Below are 21,959 nucleotides of genomic sequence, written 5' to 3'. Positions count from 1 at the left end.
CATAAGGGAAATCAAATGGATGCATCTTCTTTCTCTTAAGATGTTGTGCAAGACAACAGGATTGCTACAACTGCTCGCTTATTATCGTGCTTGGATCTTGCCACACTTACAGTTTCCAGGAGTGGAGAGAAAAAGCGGCTCCATATCTTTAAAAGAGAAAAGTCCATTTGTGTTTAGTTTTGTGTTTTTTACTGTTCAAATTCTGGTAAAAATTAAAAATCTTTGGTGTAAAATTATGGCTGCATAGAAAGGTACAAACATTTGCTTAAGATCAGTATGAAAATACTTATGGACTTGATCTCACCTAGACAACGTACCCTATACAAATCCTCTCTATATATGCCATATACTCCAGTAAAAATCAAAGGAACAATCTGTAAGGAAATGCAATTCATTTAGGTGAACCCCCAAACTGGACAGGCCAGGCTTTTATTGTTCACAATATTTTACAATATTTTATGAAATTAAAAAAAATCTTGTGTAATTCAACTGAAAAAGGTAACAATTATGCAGATCTAACAACATTATTACATTTCTGCTTACTATGCTTTTTTCCTCAGGACACAGACCACAGAAGTTCTTGCTCAATAGCAAAGCTACTACACTTAAAGATGATTCTCACAAAAAGTTTCATCAGCTTTATGAATATTCTTTAGCTTCCAGATATATCATAGGCCTTCACTTGCTCTGAATTAAGTCAATGACAAGACTCAGGTTTCAGCAGGATTTAAACTCTTAAAGAATAAGGCAAGGATGATAAATTATGAAGTTCAGGGTAATGTAATGGGGACTGGAGTGCATCTTGATACAGGTGTGACTAATTTTAACTAACAGCCACCAAAAAAGTTTCTCAATAGGTGCTCAAAAAACATGAAAGGTAAAATGATACAGGTGGTTACATGCTAAATAAACCAGAGCTTGATTGATGCAGTTGAGTTGGTTTGTTTTCAAAGCAGAACAAATTAGATATTTTATAATGAACATTCTGAAAATAGTAGCAACCATAAATAATCAGTGTATTAAAATTTCATTCAATTTCATAAAAACACATCAGGATGTAATTAATATATTTGTACATACAATTTCTCATTTTGTACTAAGTTTTGAAATTCCGTAAGCTGTGAAGCATTTGTCATGCTTAAACATCACAGGAAGTTGTGTTAAATCTCTTCATTATTTTATTTTGTTCAGTCCTCTTCCCATCAAACATGCAAACACTGTCATCACCATTTTTGGCTTCACTTCAACCAGATCATCTGGGAGAGCATATATACGAGCACCAATTTTTCGAGCAACTGAAATGGCATACCTTGAAAGTTAGAGAAAATACATATTATTTAACTAGCATCTACTAACATGCCAAGATTCATAGCAACAACAGATTTTAAAATCAGGATATGCCTGTTAAATCAGCACCGGGTGAAAATGAACGTGATTGTGAAGAAAAAAAATGTATTAACAACTATATTGGTAGCCATTTTGCTATTGGTTCTCATAACATTTATGTTTCTTAGAAACTTAGGGATTATAGCAGGCTGTATTAAGTTAATTGCACTGGAGTGAACTCAAATGCTCTAGCAGACTTAACAGCTGCAAAATAGCTCTTGAATATTAGAATTCAAAACAACATTCTCTGAAACAGATCAATTAACATTAGTGTAATTCCTCTCTGTGAAATTGATAAGTCATTAAATAAGCCATGAATTCATGCATTTCTGCACTTTATGAAAATAAAAACTATTCATTTAAAACTTACTTGGCATTATTCAATTTGTCCTGATAAGAAAGATCTTCTCTCTTGACCATTTCTTGGCGAACTGCTTTTGGTGCAATTGCATCTATCAAATCTAGGACAGGTAAACTAGTGCTAATTGATTTGTCCTGAAAGAAAAGAGACTCAAAAGATTAGCATTAGAAATGTATTAGCTTTTATTATTTTGTTTTCACAATGAAAGAGACCTTGCCTCTTCAAGAGGTCTAGAGGTTTTAGCACATCAAAATCACAATGTCCGTAATGCACAATAATTTATACCGTATAAAAGGTATAAATTGACTAAATCAAAGAAATTTCCCCCTCCCCTAAGGACAAAAGGGAACTTAAAAAGAAGTCCAAAGAGCAGATTTTAAAGACAACAAATAGGTTTTTGCATTCTCTGACTAGTCTGACTAGTCTCACTTTCTTCTTTTTCTCATAATACAATTATTTTCTGCTGTAGTTTATGATCCACTCAATCATTTTTGCATCTCAGATGGTATTCTGAGCTAGTATGAGGAATTTGTTTAGTCTTTAAAACATGGACATGTTTTTCTCAATTTTTAAAACAGAAAAAGGATTTACTGCAATTATTTCTTCCCAAATGTCGTGGCAGAGAAACTGCCTACTACAAGATGACATTGAACCGACAATCAGAAAACTGTCCCAGTGAGTCAGGCACCACTTCTTCACAGTTCAGCACAGAAGGCATATGGCATGGCAGCCTTCATCACCAGAGTTACGATTTCAAATTCAGCCAAGTCCCACAAAGCCACACTAATTATATATTCAGATATAGTAAAAAAATTTTAAAAGGCAAAATCTCTACTTGAAGACATCGAACTCATGATTCACCTCCCCCAAAAAAACAAAAAGCATTTTTAATTTTTCGTGTTTGAACTAATGCTAATTCAATAAAACTTCACTTTCACAGTCCACAAGAAGTATCAGGGACCTCCAAATTCTTTGCTACACAATGTTTGCTGTAGTTACCTTAAAATGTGGATAAGAGTTCAAACTGGGAAAGACAATATATGCATGAACATTGTCAAAAATCAGTAATACAGCGATTATGCTGAAGAATGTCTCCTTAAACCAGTAGCTTCTTGTCTGTCTACCATCAGTAGACAGTCTACCATCTTTTCAATTACCTTAAAAATAAGCAACACCAGCAAACCAAGTTCAAGATACTGGGACAGTTTATCTTATTTTCAACTTATTTATATCAACATTACCACAACAAACATAGAAATAAGAGATGAAGCGATCCCTCTTAGGGAGAACAATACCAATTTTTCCTCCTACAATAAAAATGCAGTCTTCTGTTGAATAAAAATAATTTGGTATTAACTTTTGCTTAATGCTTACCTAATTCAATGTCATAACATGGGAAGCTTTTAAATATTTAACTTGCTAGGTTCTTACATTTCTGTTGTAAAGCACATTGACACAAGTGTTTCAGTGCATACAATAAACCCCTCTATGAATGCTACATTTGTGTGCGAGCGCAACCACGTAACTGGCATTTCTAATGAATGAGACTCACACAGCATGATGCACCTGACATACTTTTTTTAAAAAAAAAAAAAAAACACAAAACTTTAAGCACTTTTTAACATTTGAAGTCTGTGAAAGGAAAGCTTCAGTTATCAATTTGTTCATATTTGCTGACAGGGAAAAACTCCAGGTAGCATTTTGAATTATTTCTGGATAATGACCAATAATGGCAATATCAGGCCTGTGGCATATCAGCAATGCCATTCAAGACACAAGTTGCTGGTTATATTGGGTTCCCCCTGGTGGCTCTGTCACAGACTCACTTTCAAACGGCTGTTATTAAAGCCAAAACCCCAGAATTTTCCCTCCATAACCTAAACTCCTAGTAATTAGGTTAAAAATCCCAGATATGATTATAGGTGGAAAGAAGAAAGGTAAATGTATTTGATTACCTTGAAACTGGTAATTGAAGTTTTCTTATTTGCATTTGCAAGTGTCTGATTCACCCACTTAATAATAATTTCATCGTTAACTTTTTCACCCTCTCCAAGGTCTGACAGCACATTCAAAGTATACCTTGAATAAAGAAAATAAGTCTGAACTAAAGCTACAAGCAATAGTAGAATATTACTTTAACACAGCAACAAGTATTTCTCTTCATAATTACTTTGCTCTGGAAAGCTCTCAGTTTTTAGAAGAATGAAGTAACAATGAACATTATTAACTCTGGGATGTTATTTCATTCTATAGTTATTGAACACATTAGAAATAATCTTATTTTATAAGCTTAAATGGTTCCCTTGCATTCAGTCACTTTGACAACTGAATTGGGGTAGCCCAAGAAAGAAAAAGCATTGAGTATTCCAGAGTAGATGTAAGAAAATGAACTTGTGGAAAATAGATGCCATAAAAAGAATTTCTATTGAAATCAATTAATATCTGTGGTCAGTGCACTAGCAAGATTTTAATTTTACAGATTACTACAGCTGCGAGGGCTTCAATTCTCCCTGTTTTAATGCCTATAGCATACATAATCTCTTTTTAGTTTCACAAATATTTAAATTATCCCATGCTTCCAGAAAAATACATGAAATTAACAATATTTTACATAAATACAATTTAAATACAATATTTTACATACTTTTATATTTGCTGAAAAACACGAAATTTTACTAACACTTTTTTAGTATGCAAGGTTTTAATTGTCGATGTATAAATTGATGTTTACATGAACACACACTGCTGTTGTTTCAATCATTACACATTATGTAAAAGTATATATACTTATATATATAATATTTTACATATAAGTATATATTACATATAAGTTGATAAGTATATATTTATGACATATTATAGGGATTTTATGATTTACAATAGGGATGCTTGGAGATGACTCTCCAAAATGCCCATTTTAAATATACTGTATAATCACACTCTGTTCACTGTTTTAGATTTTACTCCTACTTATGCAAACTCCTGTATTTCACAGGTTAATAATAAAAAATAACAAAAAAATCTGCTTAAAAACATTGTTAATGTTCAAAGTTAAAAGTCATTTTTGCACTTGTAAAAGTTTTAAATGGTTATTTGATTCCAAAAATTTTAAAATAACTTTTATATATTCAAGTGTATTCATTTTTATATTCAAGTGTGAAATTTCATTCAGATTATGGAAACATTTGTGTTTGATTATAACGCTGCACAACAATGAATACATCTGTCAGATGCACTGTGCATCAGTGCACCTGTTAGACAAACTGCAGATTTGTCTTCATTTCCTTTGATGTAGAAACAGCAGCAAATACACACACACACGTATACATCACGTATTATGTCCAACGTACCTTCTCATCAGCTGCCATATCAAAGCCAAAGTCAAAGTTGGATTGCCCTCATTTAGATCATGTCCAGCAATACCAACCAGAGAGAATTTTGCTTTTGTCTTCCCAAGTTCTACTGCATAATTGCAATTCTCAATCTAAAAATAAATGCAATAATAAAAATAAATACAAATAATGAAAAAAGAGCCTGTGAAACCAAATTGTACTTGTAGTGTGTACCTACCTTTTTCATATTACCACCAAGTAGAGGATAAGGACGTTTGTTGACATGAGTCCAATCAACTGGCACACGAGTCATTTCATACAGTTGGAAGATTATTAAAGCATCAGAGAGGTCACTAAGTGAGAGTAAACAATATTTTTAAGTACAAAATTTGATACTCAAAATGAAAATCTTATTGAGACTCATTAAGGATGAGACTTCTGAAAGTATGTATTATGTTGCAGAAAAATTCCAGTCACCAAAGTTAAAATTTTGTCAGCCTGTGGAGAAACCGGTCTAAATCATGTAGCTTCATCTCTGCCACTATTTCAGTTAAATTGTACATTCAATTTCATTACTTCCACAAATCTTAGCAAAGCAAGTAGAGCAATAAGTTAGTTTTACTAGCTGTAGTTGTTTATATAAGGTACACATGTATACAACACCTGGGTAAACAGTCTTCATTTATTCATGTTTCCTCATAGCTTTTCAAAATGTTAAATACTTATGCTTAATCTGCACATACAGGTTTATTTTGCTAAAGGCTTATCTAAACCAATATACACCTCTTGTGAAAGAAGGTAATTAGCAAAAGTATCATCTTCCCAACTTCAATCGCATTCCCAATAAACCTTTTCAACTACCTATTAGCTGACATTTTTTGTTACAAGCCATCTACAAAGCGCATTGCTTCATAGCAGTTGTGAACCAGAAACAACAAATGCTAGCAGCGCGCATCTATTTCTTGATCATGAGTATAATATCTGAATCAGGTGCTACTTAGTGTGGCTCTGCAGACTTATACTGTAGAGAAGCTTGGAAACCACCTTCAGTAGAAATAAAGCTTCCTTGAATTCATGTTGTTACTGTATTCTTACAGATAACTATACTTACAGACACATTATTATGTTCCTGGTGAGAAGAAAACATTACTGAAGAAGCCTTACCTGTATAAGTGATTAACATATGGGCTTACACCCAGTGAATTCATCCAGTTTCTGAATGTTCTTTCTTCATTACTTTCTCCTACAGTGACAGATACAATTCTGTATAAATACTTAAAGAAAACATTTCAGTAAGCAACGTTTAAATGACTCGGATGCATACAAGTTCCAGCTCCCATATGACATTTTTTTCCTCAAAAATGAGTTCATCCTTTTCATAATAATCTCTATTGGCCAATAGAGCAGTTATCAAATTCAGTCTTATCAAATTCAGAGTCCCTCAATTCTGGGCAAAGAATACAGAGAACCCTATCAGACTATTTTTTAATTTTTTTTTAGTAAGTGTAGTTTTATAAAATACAGAAATGGATCGTTGATTGGATTCATTTTAGATAGTGAATATATTATGGAGCAGAAGGTGACAAATAACTAAACAATTCCTAAAACTAAGATAATCAGTGTAAAGTGTGTTCAGCAGTATCATTACAAGTTTGAAGTGCCTTTTTCATTAAAGGCTAATACTGACATTGCAATTGCATCAAACTCCAGTAACCACAGCTCTGCTCTCTCTACACGTAAATCTTCCGTGTTAATTTGTGAACATCTTCCAAAGTGACAGACCTCAACTTCTCAGTTTTTAAACACTGGAGGCTCAGCAGGACAACATTACAGTGGGAACATTTGGGATGCTGTTTACACTGCCACAGGGGCTAGTTGTTCTTGCAGTTTTAACTGGCAATGCCAGAGCAGCCGGAAGTTTCAGCTGTGATTGACATTTTCCAACAGAATAGATTCTATGAGTGCACTGCAGTCATCTTCTGAGAAATGCAAAAGATTCAGTAGAAAAACTCCTCTCTTTTCTGACTTAGATTGTTCTTGCATATTGTAATTATGAGCCCCTTAACTAGTGCTCTGTATTAGGGTTACATTAATACATTAATTTCCTATGTTCAGCATTTCCTAACAATGGACCTGTGACCAATTGTTTGTGAATCAATGCTGCAAAAGCCATTTCCTCCTACATCAAAGAACATTTCATTTCAATTCTCTGTAAAGAACGATACAACAGATTTCACTGAACTGAAACGTGCAAATCTGAAGAGTACTTTGCTTTGCTCTCCTTATGGTATAATGGTACTGAGTTTGTCTAATGAGGTTTATGAGGTACAAAAAGAGTTTCACTGTGCTCTGCAATTCATGCTGACTACAGAAAAGCAAAGCAAACATATCATTAGATTAAAAAGAAAGCCTCCTTACTGTTATTTCCTACCAAACTGATGTGATGGCATAGCTCTATTTTCAATTAAAGGTTATAACTTTAACCCAAATATTTTGTTTTGTAGAAAAAGTCCTGGACTGCTACATATATACACACGTGTATATAATAAAACATAGCTTGAACTCAAATATTTCTCACAGAAATTGTAATTGACATGTTGCAACAATACTCATTTTATTAAAAACAAAAAACTGTCAGCCAGATTATTAGTTACTTTCCACTTAATACATTATATTCACTCTATTGCTGTACTTCCTTCCTAAATTATGAGATCATACATATGGAGTTCAGCCTAAAATTTTGTTTCAGAGATTCACTTGTAAAAGTTAACAAAAAATTAATTGATGATCACATGTTGAAAGAAAAATACTCTTCTGTGAAGTCTTTAGACAGTCAGCTTTGTTTCACAATTCTTCCCACAAAATTTAAAAGACAATAAAGGACTACATTTTCTTAAAAGCATTAAAAAAAAAAAAATCAGAATTTTTCTGTAGAAAAGATAAAATCAAAGAAGATAAAGTGTAATTCAAGCAGATTACTTAATGAAATCTTACTAAACATGTAGCTACAAAGACATACTTGGCAACTGCACTCAGACAGAATTTTACAATGCATGCTTAACACTGACAAAAGAATCTAAAGTAAGCAAGCAGGAGTAAGAGCACCATTTTGTCTATCAGCAACTCGATATAAAAATATTTAATATGCCAACTTTAAACAAATGTCTTCATCATGCAACACAATGTTTTTAAGTTTTCCAGATGGCTGAGAACTGACCAATTTTTTCTCTCCATTCTTTTATTCAAAATATACCTTGTGATCCTACCAGGAGCACATCTTCTGCTGAGTGGTGCAGCAGATAGCCAAAATCATAGGAAAACTGCAGAAAGGGGACAGAGCTACACAAAAGAGAGAGGAGCAAATTTGGTAGTATCCTTTGTATTTATAGCCATCTCTTTTTTCTCTCAGATCACTATACTACAAAACTGAGTGAGGAATCATAGGGATGGTCAAGATCCAAAGCGTTCCAAATGCCTGAGATTCTCTCTGAAAGGTAACAGAGCAACACAATTTGATCCCTCTGTTCAGCTGGCCTGAGCAGGCCTTGAAGGCTGCCAGTGGAGTAAGCAACAACCTCAGAGTACAGGCACACTGGATGAAACATGGGTGGACATATACCCATATATTTCCTCCCCTCCCCTCCCCCCCCACCCCCCCCCCAATGGGAAGGTTTTCTGCAACTTAGAGCCCAAACTCAGCTATCTTTCCTACAAGTGAGAACTTCCCCAGAGCAATAGCAACACCCCAAAGTCATGCATTTACCAAGGACTCCCTTCTCCTCCCACCCCACATAGTATCAGATGTTCTCCCGTCCCCCCCTTTCCCCTCAAAGTTCATCTGAGGAATATTTGCTCTATGTACAAATGCACATCACCAGACTTCTTAATCATTTTTAGCCTAGATTACTGATTATGCCTAGCGTTTATCATCTTGAACACAAGAGAACAGCCATGTGATACTTTTTAGGTGTAACCATCAAAGATGGGACTTGACTCAGGAACTCCAAGGCTTTCCTCTACTCACTCATATAAGTCTACAGCTTTAAGTCTTGTTTTAAGGACAGCCCCTACAAGTTAGTTCCCCAGAAGGAACTACATGGTATTTGACTTGTTCAAGCCTCGTCCCCATTTTAAATGCATCATATTAGACCTTTGTTTTTTTCCTTCTAATTATTGCGGCATATTAAAACAATAGAAAGAATAATATCAAAATCAACCAACATAAAAGGACAGAAATTATTAAAACACTAGAAATAAAAACACTGAAAGAACAGCAGAATAAATACTTTCACAGAGTACAGAAAAGTACTAAATACAGTACCTACATTAGGAGGGGTCAAATCTGCATTTCATGAAGCAAAACAGGAAAGCATTATAAATCATGAGTCAGATTACAATAGACCATCTATGATGAAGCTATAAAGAAATGAACGTTTGATATTTTGTCTAAAACTACTTTTAGATAACATTAGTCAAAACACAGGACTTTATGAAAAACAAACAAGCAGAAAAACACATGAACAACATTATCTTTTGATGATTGAGTTCCATATGACAACAAAGGAATAATTATTTAGGGGCAGAGAGAAGTCTTCTATTTGCCTCTAGACATACAACGATGGCATGGTTATCATCCATCCCTAAAATATTCCTTAACTTAAATCTGGCCATTAAAGAATGGTAATCTGGCATGCAGGTGATGAAGATTTTTCCTAAAGGTTTTGTCTGAAATTTGGATCTTATCTAAGTACTTTAGCAAAGTTCAGAAAGTAGTTCATCTGTTTCTTTGAAATGCCAATGATAATTCTTATCAATTTGGCCCATCAAATCTCAGCTGCAAGTTAATATTCAGAACAGAGGAGCTGAACTGAATATATTCAACCTTCACACAGCTCCCATACACAATTTCAAAAGCATATGTTTCCAACAAAACTGCAGTAGAGGAAGAGCAGGGCTTTCCTTCAATGATTTGTCCTGGACAGCAGGGACTGCAGGCACTAGGGATATCACGGCTGGAAGACTACCTCCTGTGCTTTGATACTTCTACAACAGCTGGCACCCATGAAACAAGAAAAGCAGGAAGTCTGCAACAGGAGGGGTCTGAGGGACACAAGATTGGTGAAACAGGGATGCAGCAGAGCAGCAACTTATGAAAGAGTGAGAAGCAAAGGAAGATGGACTCACCTAGATGGAAAGGAAACCTGATAGGAACAGTATGAGGAAGGCAGGAGTAGGCAGTGCAGAGGAATGTGTTAACATTGTTGATGATTCTCCCAAGTGCGTCAACCCTCATTCTCACCTTTCCTTTGAGATCAGTGAACAACTGTGAAATAGACTGGCAGGACTGTTTCATTATCCTAGATTAGCTGGTCCACAAAAAGGGTAACAGCCAAAGTCTCCTATCAATTATTCCTTTATCCCTAGCATTAGGGCTCTGAACAGTATAACTGAAGTACAAGCTTAGTGAAATGCTAAGATCAATATAAGTAACTGGTACAGAATTTTTTTTTTTGTTTAAGTTTCCTCTTTTAAAAGGAAATCAACCATGCGTGCCATATGCGTGCATATAGCAACAAGATCTGTGAAGGCATTTTGAAAGACTATAACACAGTAATAGCTTTCCCAATTAGGAAAAACTAGAACCTGTTCATTAGCTAAAATACAAACATTATGGCAAGAAGAACCCAGAAAGGGAATAAGTGGACAGGTTTTGCTAGTGCAAATGAATGACAGGAGGTTATTCACAAGTATCCTTTGATCAGGCTAATGTAAGCAATTCAAAATTCCACATTCCATTATTTGCAATTATGGGGACTGCTACTACAGGCTTATATTGAAAGCTAATGAAAAAGCTCTATATGCTGGTGTTAACACAGCAACCATCACACAGGGATCCTACATCACAGCTTAGAAGGGATACTTAAGCAGAAATCACTAACATTGTTCTCTTCTATATTCTTAGGAAGTTGAGTACCTTCTAATAAAGTGAGATCATAAGATGAATTGTCAGGCTTGTGTAGGGCTGGATATGTGTTAAAGAGATTTGCAACGAAAGCCAAATTGAGTTTAGGGTTGCCTGCAACCACATCAGCTGGAGTTACAAACTGCCTGCAGCCCAATTTGTCTGCCTGCTGGAGCATGTATTCAGCCCTCCTCAAGTCATTCTTATCCTACAAGAAAAGAAAAAAAATTAAGTTGTAACAGTCCAAATCTGCAGTCTAGCAAATCTTGATCCTCCACAGTTTGAGCTAGCTCTTCCCACCTGATACAATTCCCCTTTTCCTTCCACTTCCATTCTATCCTTTACTTTTGTTGCTAACTGCTCAGCATGCCTCATGAATCACAGCAAGCCAGAGATTATGCTTCTGTTTCCAAGCTGTTGATTCCCTCGCCATGCATTCCAAAACATGGGCCATAGGTTCATCATCTCTGCTTTAGAGTGATATTCTCAAATATAGTAAATTACAGATGATCTCCAAAATCCTCTTTAAAAGAGTCTGGACTTTTCAGAACATCACCTTGTTTTCCTTCAAATATTTTCCCTCCAAATCTTTTCAGTTGGTGTAATGTGCAAGGTGTATGAAAAGATAATTTGCTTATATGTGTTTTTTCTTTAATATTAATCTAGCTAGAATAATTAAGAATTCAGAACTGCGTAGCACATACTTTTTGCCTCTTGTCTTCACAGCACTAGGAAGTTAATATTTAGAGGGAAATTAATAATTGATTTGCTATTGGAATAAAGTCAGTAACTCAAAGCCGTAACACTCAACCATAACTTTACCGTAGAACAACAATGCATGTTACTGATAATGTTTTATAGAATCATTTTTCTGTAATGAGCTATAAACTATAGAAAATTACTGGGGAAAAAAGTAACAAAACCCCACCATTCTTTCTCACTCCTCATGAAAAATAAAACTAAAGCAACAAGTAAAACCGATCTTTCTTCTTGAAGGAATTTGAAACGACTGAAACTCAGTTATAATGGAAAATTTTGCACGCATAATTTTCAGTTGAGTTTTCCTTATTACAGTAAATAACGAGGTTTCATTTAAGATTTATACATATATTGTAGGCAGTCAGTTCAGTTTTGTATCGAATGCATTCTCCAAGTAAACTTTCCAACCAGCATCACTAAGTAGCCTGAAGAAAAGTGTTTTCAACATCTAGATAGGCTTTTCAGCAGTTCTATTCCTTTACAACTCACAAGGAAACACTTCACTTCCAAGCTGTTTATTGGAAAGACTAGCACGTTCTCTCTGAACGCTATTTAGCCTGAGGAAAGATTAAAATGCCCTTTTTTCCTTGCTTTAATTCCAACAGAACAGAAGCAGGATATTGTAACGTTCACATCAGAGGACCCAACCCCATAATATAGCTGAACACTAACATAAGTAAAGCAGCTCAAAAATTTGGACTGGAGGATACATAATCTTGTTTCAGATGTGCTCTGGAACTTTACTAGAGCTTTTTTTTCCCTTTCATCTTCCATGGCATTGAGGAATCTCGCTGAGGTTGCATATGCTTTACAAAAACCAAATGGGATTCTGAGACAGCCTTGCCGCTCGGATGTTGGATACATATACAGTCTCAAAATTTCATTCTGTTTTTTAGATTTCAAGATACTTACATTAAACCCTGAAAAGTCAATTTTAACATGCGTTTCATCAGCGTCACCTCCTTTGGGTGCAATCTGATTTAACAGATGGTAGTATGCTCTGGAATCCTGCAACAGAAGCATGATGTTAAGAAATTGAGCAAATATATAGCTTTTCATTGCTATATGCTGCTATTACAGTCTGATTGAAAAGCCACACAAGTCAGAAATATGCCACTCTAATTACAGTGAATATGGATTTTGAACCATTTTATTATAGCGTTCACATAGAACTTGTTAAGCCAGATAAAAGAACAGTAATGTTAGCTGATTGTTCTGGACAGTGCTAGTTACATTAATGCTGCTGGATCTGAACTAGCAATCTACAATGCATGCAAATTTATATAGGTTACCCACAAAAACACAAAACAAAAAGAAACCTGGAATTTTTTTCTGTGTTGTTTTATTCATTCACACTTCTTTTTAAACCAACACTTTCTTAGACTTTTCTTTCTGAATGGACTAAAGAATTAAAAATAAGATCAAGTGGTTCTTTCAAGATTAATCTAGTGACAAATTCAGTTTTTAGTACTCTTCTCTTCTTTCCCCCCCACAAAGAAACCAGCAAAACCAATAACCTAGTAGTTTTGAAAGTATTTAATACTTTTCTGACATAGCATATGACATCTCTAATCTCTAAGCAGTTTTTATACAAAACCCTAGTTTGCTTTAATATTAGCCTTCTCAGTAACACCAAAAAAAGCTACTAACTAGCAGTTAATCTGATTTTTTTCTTCAGCGAGCAGAAAAGGTGTCTTACCACCACAGGGAATTTGGCTCATTTTCTTTATTTTTAAAAGTTTTTTTTCTCTGTTTCTTGAAGTGGACTTACTTCAATGTACTCTGCATTCCTCATACAGAATGACTGAAAATGAGCACGAGGAACCAATATGTCTTGGGTCATTAAACTGGAACATCAGCAAAACAGTGATTGAAAGGGGCTGCTCAATTCTTGGATCAAGGAATAGAAGCTACCTCTGAAACCTCTCTGAATAATTCTTCTTTCCATAAATTGCTTCCTATTCTTCTGTAAAAATGCTAGGTACAAAATGCAATAAACATTAGCACATATGCACTAAGAGAGGCTTTTAAGTCATACTCTTCTTCCTTAAAAGAACAAAAGAAAGAAATTATGGGTGTCTGCAAATCCAGGAGCAGAGAAAGATGGCCAAGTAAAAAGGCAACTAATTGGGTAACACAAATTGTCCTAAGTAGTTCTAATTAAAAATTTGAAACATTGAAACTATCCTGAATACGGCCCTGCTGGAACTGATCACTTTGCACTGTGGTGTGAAAATATACAGTACAAGCCACTGAACAGAATGAGATGGAAAGGTTCTTTCATTGTTGAAAAAAAATGTAGGATTAACATACATATAGAAAAAGCAGATGGTTAATATTCTAAATACTCCTGATCTGGCTCATCTGTTTTCTATGCATGGCATGCTTTAATACCACTATACTAAATTATCAATGATAACAACATACCCTAATGTCTTGACTGAAGTTACTGATTTTCTGCCACCCTGCATTGGTCAGATGGTAGTTCACCCATCGTAACAAGAGCTCTTCTGGGGAAAGCTTCATTAACTGATCTAGTTCTTCCCCTTCATTTAGCAAAGCGATGAGAGCTGAAAAGAAGTTTGAAAGAAATCACTGCCATCACGGTTCCTAAGCAGTTAATTTTAGAATTCCACGAACTGCCAGAGTTGGCATTACTCTTACCTTCATTTCTAGAGATTTCAATATCAGCAAAAAGACCAACTTTAATTATCTGCCACAAGAGACCCAATACCAAGTGTGGTTTTCCTTCTTGCAAATCTTGTGATCCAATATTGACCACTGTACAGCCAATTGCAGATGCTGAGTTCAGAGCCAGGTTTAAGTTCTCCTATTTGGAATAGCAACATTTTATACGTTTATGAGGATGTGAACCTTAGCAGATTTGTTCATATTAAAACAAAATTTTCTAAAAGTTTCTGAAGCTACAAATAGCAGTGATTAGTTCAATGGTAACCATTATACAGCAAGAGATTTTTCATGGACTGATATGTCTCATCAAAAGATAATTGAAAACATTATTCATACTGCTTAACGTGCACCCACTGAAAAATTATGGATCACTTTCCACCGCTTCAATCACAAATCAAAGCCTTATTTATAGTGCAAAAGAATCACATATACAAATTAGAAAATACTGTTCAAAACACCAGGGACTTCATATTGTGGAGAAATGTGTTAATATGGAATTTTGTCCTATGAAGGAGATTGTTGTCATCATAGTCATCTTTTTGGCCCTTACACAGCCTGATGTTTATTCAAGCATCTCAAATTGTAATTGAGCAAACTGTATTTAAAAAAAAAAAAAAAATCACAGCAATTCAACATGTTGATACTAAAAGTAAAGTCAATGATTGAGACAGATGAAAAATTCTAAGGAGAAAAAGACAGCTGCCATATTACTTTTTTTTTTTCCTTCCCAGTGCACTGATACACTATGTATGCTTATTCTGTCTCTGTAGATCACTTTTGCTGACACATCTTCCTCAATTAAGTAGAGATTGTAAGACTCAAGCAGTAGATTTACTTACAGAAATAGTGAAAGGAGTTAGTTTCTTCTTATTAATAGCCCTTTCATCAATTGTATCTGGTTGTGAAAAGTTAATCATTTTGCTAAGAAAGAAAAGTCAGTTTATTCATTTTTTTCACTTCACAGATATTTCACTATTGCTTATGAAATATTTACAGCTAGTTTCAAATGTTAATGTCTGACAAGATTAAAAATAAAAAGATAACCATGACACTTAAACCTTTCTCCTTAAATAATTGTACATTTATATAGAAAACTCCTACATAATACTACTTAAAGAAATTTGAGCGATTTTATACTAAGTAACAGACCACACCCCTGTTATCAAATAGAGATAGTGAGAGACTGTAACTGTAAACTACTCAGAGTTAAATGGTCTCCAGAAAAAATATTTGTACTAAGTAATTCTTCGGGACTGCATTCCTATAACATTCTGTATCCATGATGATCTACTGCCTTGTTACCATCGTGCTAAGAACTATTACTCACTAAATACAAAATCACAGCAGAGTAGAGCTGAAAGATAAGCCATGCACTCTTTGCAACAGATTTAACTGAGATTTCTATTCCTCCCGTCCTATGATTTAGTACATCTAGTAACTTTATATTTCAAGTTGTAAAGACTTCTAATTATATCATCCAATGAATAAGCAAACTGCGTAATTACCTCCCTTATAAACAACCTCTACATATCTGGCATTTATGATTATTGATCAGAAGAGAAAAAAAACTTCTGTAATATATGCATTGAGTCACATGAAAATGTAGAAGAAACAAAATTTCTACAGGCAAACAGATTTTTCCCCATCCTACACACTGGTTAAAATATTTATTAGCCAAGTCCTGATGTTAAAGCCTGCCAGGGGTTTTCAATTCATATCACTGTGCTCAGCACTTAACCTTCGAGAATAGTTCTTCTCTTTCATGAAGCCTCACACTCACCAAAGAAGAATGCCATCTGCAAGGGATTTAAAAAGGCTACCATCTGATGGGTTCATGGGGAGAATGTGCTTACAGTCTGGGTCATCTTGTAGAGCTTTATTTATCCAATTAACAAATGCAACTTTTTCTTCCTCTGAAAAGAAAAATATCAGTGAAACAAGTTATTTTCATTTCCATGAACAAGTACCACTTAACACCAGATTTAGATTAAAGAGGTTCATTTGCAGTAAAGCTCCTTAGCTTCATAGGAGTCAGACATGGAAAGGAAAATGGCCGTAACACACTTATCTTTGCCTTACTGCACCCTCTGAACAACTGGTGATTTTCTCAAGGAAAGCAAGAAAATTCACAGCAGGTCCTTTTCAGCAGAGCTTCCCTCCAGCAGGTCAGCCCCTAACCTGACTGATGCACACAGCTCTTCCTCCCCAGGTGCAAGACCCTACACTTGCTCTTGTTGAACCTCATCACATTCCTCAGACATGAAATTCTAGTGTACAGTTCATCTTATCATAATCTAGACTAGGTCAGATGAACTGCACTCTAGATGAGTCAATTTCTCTCCACTAAAACTGAAAAGGAGCCTAAATTTGTTACCTGAATAAGAATGCTGTGTCCCCTCAGTAGATATTGCTGATGTTCCTCCAAGTGCTGTAATACCCACCTTCTTGTTTATTGACTTTCTGTAAGACTTGCTAACATCTTTACTTTTCAATTCCTGAATTAACTGGAATAAGACAGACAGAGAGCATTTTGTGATTGATAATTCACGATTTAATACTTAAGTAACTGTTTGAAATTAAGTCTTCAAGAATCAATGAAGGACCTGCCTACCTCTGTTACTTACAGTAACTCCTGAAAACACATTTTCAACTAGAACATATTTCTTCTACTTGCTTTCACTATAAGCTTTACAGTAAAAAAGTTACTACACCACAAGTACACGTGCCCTTAAGCAAGTGGACTGATTTTTTTCCAAGGGCCTACAACATAAACCACGTTAGATATAGTGATTCATCCTGAATTTGTGCTGTAGAGATCTCAGAACTGACAGTGAAGTTTAGGTAAGAGATATAATTCTGTTATATATAAACTATGTTACAGATACAGTTCAAAACTTGGATCAAATAATTGTACCTCACCTATGAACCAGTGCAAATCAGAATCTTGTAAGGAAACAGTCACTAGTTAAATAAGCAACCTCCTGCAATTAGCAGCAATACTATAAATACAAAACAAAAGCTAACCATCGCCAAACACACACAAACCAACAGCTTCAAAAGTTTTTGGTTCTCTTAAAGTACTGTGACCTACATTAGGAAAAAAAAAAACCTAAGCACTTCAAATGTGCTCACTGTAATTTTGGTCAAAAAAACCTAGTCTTGATCACCATAAGAAGTAGCCACTGAGATACTGAATACAGTAGCATCAACATTAGTGTATCACAAAATAGATCTCAAAGGCTGGTATCTAATGAACAACTCTATTACCAGGGCAACAGTCGACCAAGGGTTTCTTAAATCTGTAGTCCAGCCCCTAGTTTTTAAGGAAATTGAAACTGATATTAAGAAAATATATTTTTAGATGGTACAGAGACTCCCATCATATTAGACAGGCAAAGTAACATCTAACATAGCACTATGATTACAGGATGCACTGTAGAAAGAACCAGCAGTTGGGTATTTAAAGGAGCTGATGGCAGAGCAGCATAACATTACCTTTGTATTTCAACCTAAACATTATATTTGTTATGATATTAACAGCAGTTCTCTTAAAGGGCACTTTCTGCAAAGTTGGAGAGAGCTACTGAAAGAGACTTTCCTGTATCCAGCTCACACATCCCTTAATACACTGCAGATGCATATCACATGTAGATTTTTAAGCACACCATGCACATTAAAGAACATCACATTATATTCCTTTAAAAGTAGCTTAATAATTAGTTCATATTCATTTTCTAAAGACCAAAAAACTGAATTTAAGAAAGTCCAAAAGGAACTTCTTACAGAGACAAATTCTTCAAAGTTTATTTTCCCATCTTTGTTGCTATCTGTTACTGCAAAAATCTTTTCTATGATCTCCCGGACTTTGTAACCAGGCAAAGGTAGGCTTGCTTCTTTAAACAGGTCTTGAAGCTCATAGTCACTCACATATCCACTGTTGTCAATATCTGCAAAGTGAAAACACAAGCTGGTTTTATTAAAATCTAGTAGAATAACTGTTGAAAAGAAATAAAGTGCAAGAAATACGGCTGTAGGAAAATAATATTTCTTCCTGTGACCTCATCACATACACATATAAGCATGAAGGAATACTTGCAGATTACACACAACCAGATGGGAGATGTGACATCTTGCTCTGTATTTTCTCAGGAACTATCTTACAATCCAAAAGCACAGAGGTGACAAAATAGCAAATCAGTAGATAGCAACATTTAAGCTTTTTTTTAAGACTAAAGTTCTCAAGAAAATCTTAAAGTGAAAGAAAGATCAATTATTATGTTCTGTCAGTATTATATTATCTGCAATTAGCAAATTCAGATCTGATGCAAATGTTTGTTAAAACACTCACAAAAACTCTACAAGAATCTAAACTTTGTTTCTTACCCTAATACCTGATAGAGATTTTGTCTTGAAAACTTTTGATGTGATAAGGCTTAATTGTGAAGAATAAATCCAGGATGATCTGTATTTATTTATTAAAGGTGACCTTGCTTAATCTATTGACCGGCTCCGTTGGAAGCAATCTGTGCTGCTTCCTTTGCTTACAGTGGGCTCCTGAAATCACAGCAATAACATCCACGTACAGACAGAATCAGAATGCTTTTTTCAGCAAGACATGGTGCAGCTCCACAGTTGTACAAGAAAGGGAACGGCCACATCACATAAAAACACAAATTCAGTGCAACTCGTAATATTTCTGCTCTTCAGTTGTGAGTAACACAAATTCTCTGATCTTAGGCCAATCTGAGTACAGAAAGCTGTTGAATGCTTAATACAATAAAGCACTATTTAAAAGACCTAAAATATTCTTGTCTAATGTATTGCATAAATAAACACATTTTAAGTTGTGTTTTTTTTTTGTTGTTTTTTTTTTTTTAAAAACACACTTATCTGTAAACATGTACCTATAAAAGCAGAGTTTAAGTATGCCTATTAAAATAATTGCACCTGTATTTCAAGGTCTACTCAATGGAAAGTACCTTTATGCACAGCAATTGCCCATTGACTAAAGTTCAGTAAAGTATAAGAAATCATAACCAGCTTAACTCGTGCTGGACATAATGTCCATTGTTTTCATGCTTAACAATTTTCAGTCTCATCAACACATCGAAGTTCTCAACGTGAATTAACAGCATATCCCCAAGTGATCTAAGTAACTGAAGAGTATCATGAGTAACAGGAGTCAGAAACAGACTGAAGGTAAACTGGCTACTTTTCTAATAAATCTGGGCTTCCACCTTTGTTTTTTGGATTCACTAGTAAATATGCCTTTCATTTTTTTTCTGAGATCAGAACTCAGCCAGTAATACCAGAGTGAATGAACATATAGCCCATTAAAGAAGGGCAAGTAGAGAACTATGCTTTGATCTCATAGCCATAGTTAGCCATAGCTAACTCTTATTCACTAATTTCCATGCAATCCGAACTAGCTAGCTTCTTCATTGCTTCATAAGAAAGCAGTGCTAACAAAAGGTTAAAAAAAAAAAAAAAAAAAAAGGTTATAATGACATTTTTTATTCTGGATACAACCCACAGTTCACAAACCACTGAACAGTGAAGCTTTGTTTGCACGTACTAATCCATCCACTGTCTGGCTTACCCATCAGGCACATAACACATACAATAACAGGTGTGGTCTAAAGAGCAGAAGACACGCTCCCATCTCACTCAGTTTACTGGCCATGTTAGTTCCCTGAGTTCATCTTTTACTGAGATAATTTGCATGGTGACAAGCAGAGACATAAATACATCCATTTTCTTTCAGCTTACCAATGCTGCTACAAGCAATTCATTCACAAAGATACTGAAATGAAAAGATGAAAGAAAAGCTACATTATATTTATTATGTTTTACAGAAAGCATATATTAGGGTAAGGAAAGAAATGGTTTTTGGCAAGTAGAGTGCAGATGGTGTGAAACAAGCTGTCCAGCACCCCCAGTGAGCAGCCAACTACCCGAACGGGTGTCCCTATACTGACAGATGTACACAAAGGTATTTCTTCGGTCTGTCCTACCAGCTCCTGGAGGCTATAGCTATCCTGAGCTATAGGATCAGGATGACTATGTTTATGACAAATTCACAAATTATCTTCAAAGGACATCATCTTACTCCTTCAGCATTTCTAGACATTTTTGCCCTCAAAAACAGCGTCAACAGTGTCTGTTCACAGTTTTATTATTTGTCATGAGTAAAAGTCACTGCTTCTTGTTTTAAACTTCCTCATGCTTTAGTGGATACCTCCTGACACCTGCATTTACAGAAACAGAATAATACCCATTTTATGTTTTCCACACTACTCACAAAGTTACACATTTCTAACACAGAGCTTGCTAGTAGTCTCTTTCCTGAACTGGAGAGATCTAATACCAAAGACTTTTTGGCTTAAGCTGTTCCACAGTTTTTAATCAAGTGATTCCCATGCCTTAGCCCTACAATAAACTTTTCAATTGTTTAAAGTAGGATTATTTTCTCTCCAAGTACATTTTGGAGGTACTGACACTGATTTTGGCTGTTGCTAAGACAACTATTGTTTTATTTATTTATTTTAGTTAAATTAAAACGTCAAATTACATCCAAACTAGAAGAGAAATTACTATTTGAAAGAATGCAAGGCAAGCAGAAACTGAGTCAGTTATCCACATCAATAATAAGGATGAGAATATTTAAGAGTTTTATCAAAGCAAAATTTTCTTCAGATTTAACAAGTTCCAATAACTGAATTTTGAGACCCACAATACTGCAAATACAACAGCAGAAACATTGCAACTGTTCAGCATGAAAAGTTCAATTAATTTATGTGATTTAATTGCTGAAATTCAAAGATGTGAACAAACATACAGTTTCATTGAAAAGAAGTTTTAAAATAAGCGTTTCTATTTTCTTAGTCATTGTTGGGAAAAAAAAAAAAACAAACCAGTGCTATCAAAAACTGATCCATAAAGATTCCTTCAGCAAAAGCATACATGGCTCTGCAGTGCTACTGGCAACATTATGATTGTCTTAGTCAAAACATACCTATCTTATTGAACGCTTCTCTTAGTTCTTCAAGCTCCTCACGAGAGATAGTAGTTACGTTGTTCTCCATCTTCTAACAGCAACAAGTGTTGTCCACAGTTGCTTCTACCTAACAATAATTGATAGAAAATACTACATATCAGTTCCACATACATACAAACACAAGGGACTCAAATTTTCAGTATGAGGCACCTCCTAAATGGCAGCTCCAAGTCTGACACACATTTAACACCCAGGAATTCTCTCTGTAATAGCAACTGAGGATTTACAGTAGGAACACCAACTTTCATACTTTGGATGACTTCATTCAAATAGAATAAGTATTAACCAACAATTAATTCCCAATACTTGAGCATTCTTTCAACATGAAAACCATCACCTCACATTTAAAAAAAAAAAAAAGGGTTTTAGATAAATTAATTTTTAATACAATGCAGTATCATTGCTCCTTAG

The 21,959-nt window shown here is 34.9% G+C and overlaps 1 protein-coding gene across 3 annotated transcripts in view; it reads right to left on the bottom strand.

Annotated features, from left to right (window-relative positions):
* Nucleotides 1-394: 394 nt before the first annotated feature.
* The window catches only part of PLS1 (plastin 1), a 38,672-nt gene continuing 17,107 nt past the window's right edge, over nucleotides 395-21,959 (bottom strand). For all 3 annotated transcript variants that reach the window (XM_052686765.1, XM_052686766.1, XM_052686767.1), the window contains 15 exons: nucleotides 21,507-21,615; nucleotides 18,275-18,438; nucleotides 16,866-16,995; nucleotides 16,272-16,404; nucleotides 15,331-15,412; nucleotides 14,465-14,630; nucleotides 14,228-14,370; nucleotides 12,713-12,808; nucleotides 11,054-11,249; nucleotides 6,244-6,322; nucleotides 5,318-5,432; nucleotides 5,098-5,231; nucleotides 3,703-3,826; nucleotides 1,757-1,881; nucleotides 395-1,309 (listed from right to left, as the gene is read on the bottom strand). In XM_052686765.1, the coding sequence (XP_052542725.1) occupies nucleotides 1,174-1,309; nucleotides 1,757-1,881; nucleotides 3,703-3,826; nucleotides 5,098-5,231; nucleotides 5,318-5,432; nucleotides 6,244-6,322; nucleotides 11,054-11,249; nucleotides 12,713-12,808; nucleotides 14,228-14,370; nucleotides 14,465-14,630; nucleotides 15,331-15,412; nucleotides 16,272-16,404; nucleotides 16,866-16,995; nucleotides 18,275-18,438; nucleotides 21,507-21,576 (1,893 nt within the window). In that variant the 5' untranslated portion in view covers nucleotides 21,577-21,615 and the 3' untranslated portion in view covers nucleotides 395-1,173. The remainder of the gene's footprint in view (nucleotides 1,310-1,756; nucleotides 1,882-3,702; nucleotides 3,827-5,097; nucleotides 5,232-5,317; nucleotides 5,433-6,243; nucleotides 6,323-11,053; nucleotides 11,250-12,712; nucleotides 12,809-14,227; nucleotides 14,371-14,464; nucleotides 14,631-15,330; nucleotides 15,413-16,271; nucleotides 16,405-16,865; nucleotides 16,996-18,274; nucleotides 18,439-21,506; nucleotides 21,616-21,959) is intronic.

This window comes from Tympanuchus pallidicinctus, unplaced genomic scaffold, assembly GCF_026119805.1.
Source record: "Tympanuchus pallidicinctus isolate F22 unplaced genomic scaffold, pur_lepc_1.0 scaffold22, whole genome shotgun sequence".
Classification (NCBI taxonomy): Eukaryota; Metazoa; Chordata; class Aves; order Galliformes; family Phasianidae; genus Tympanuchus; species Tympanuchus pallidicinctus.
Note: the sequence above shows the minus strand (reverse complement) of the source record. Positions and strands in the feature narration are given on the sequence as shown.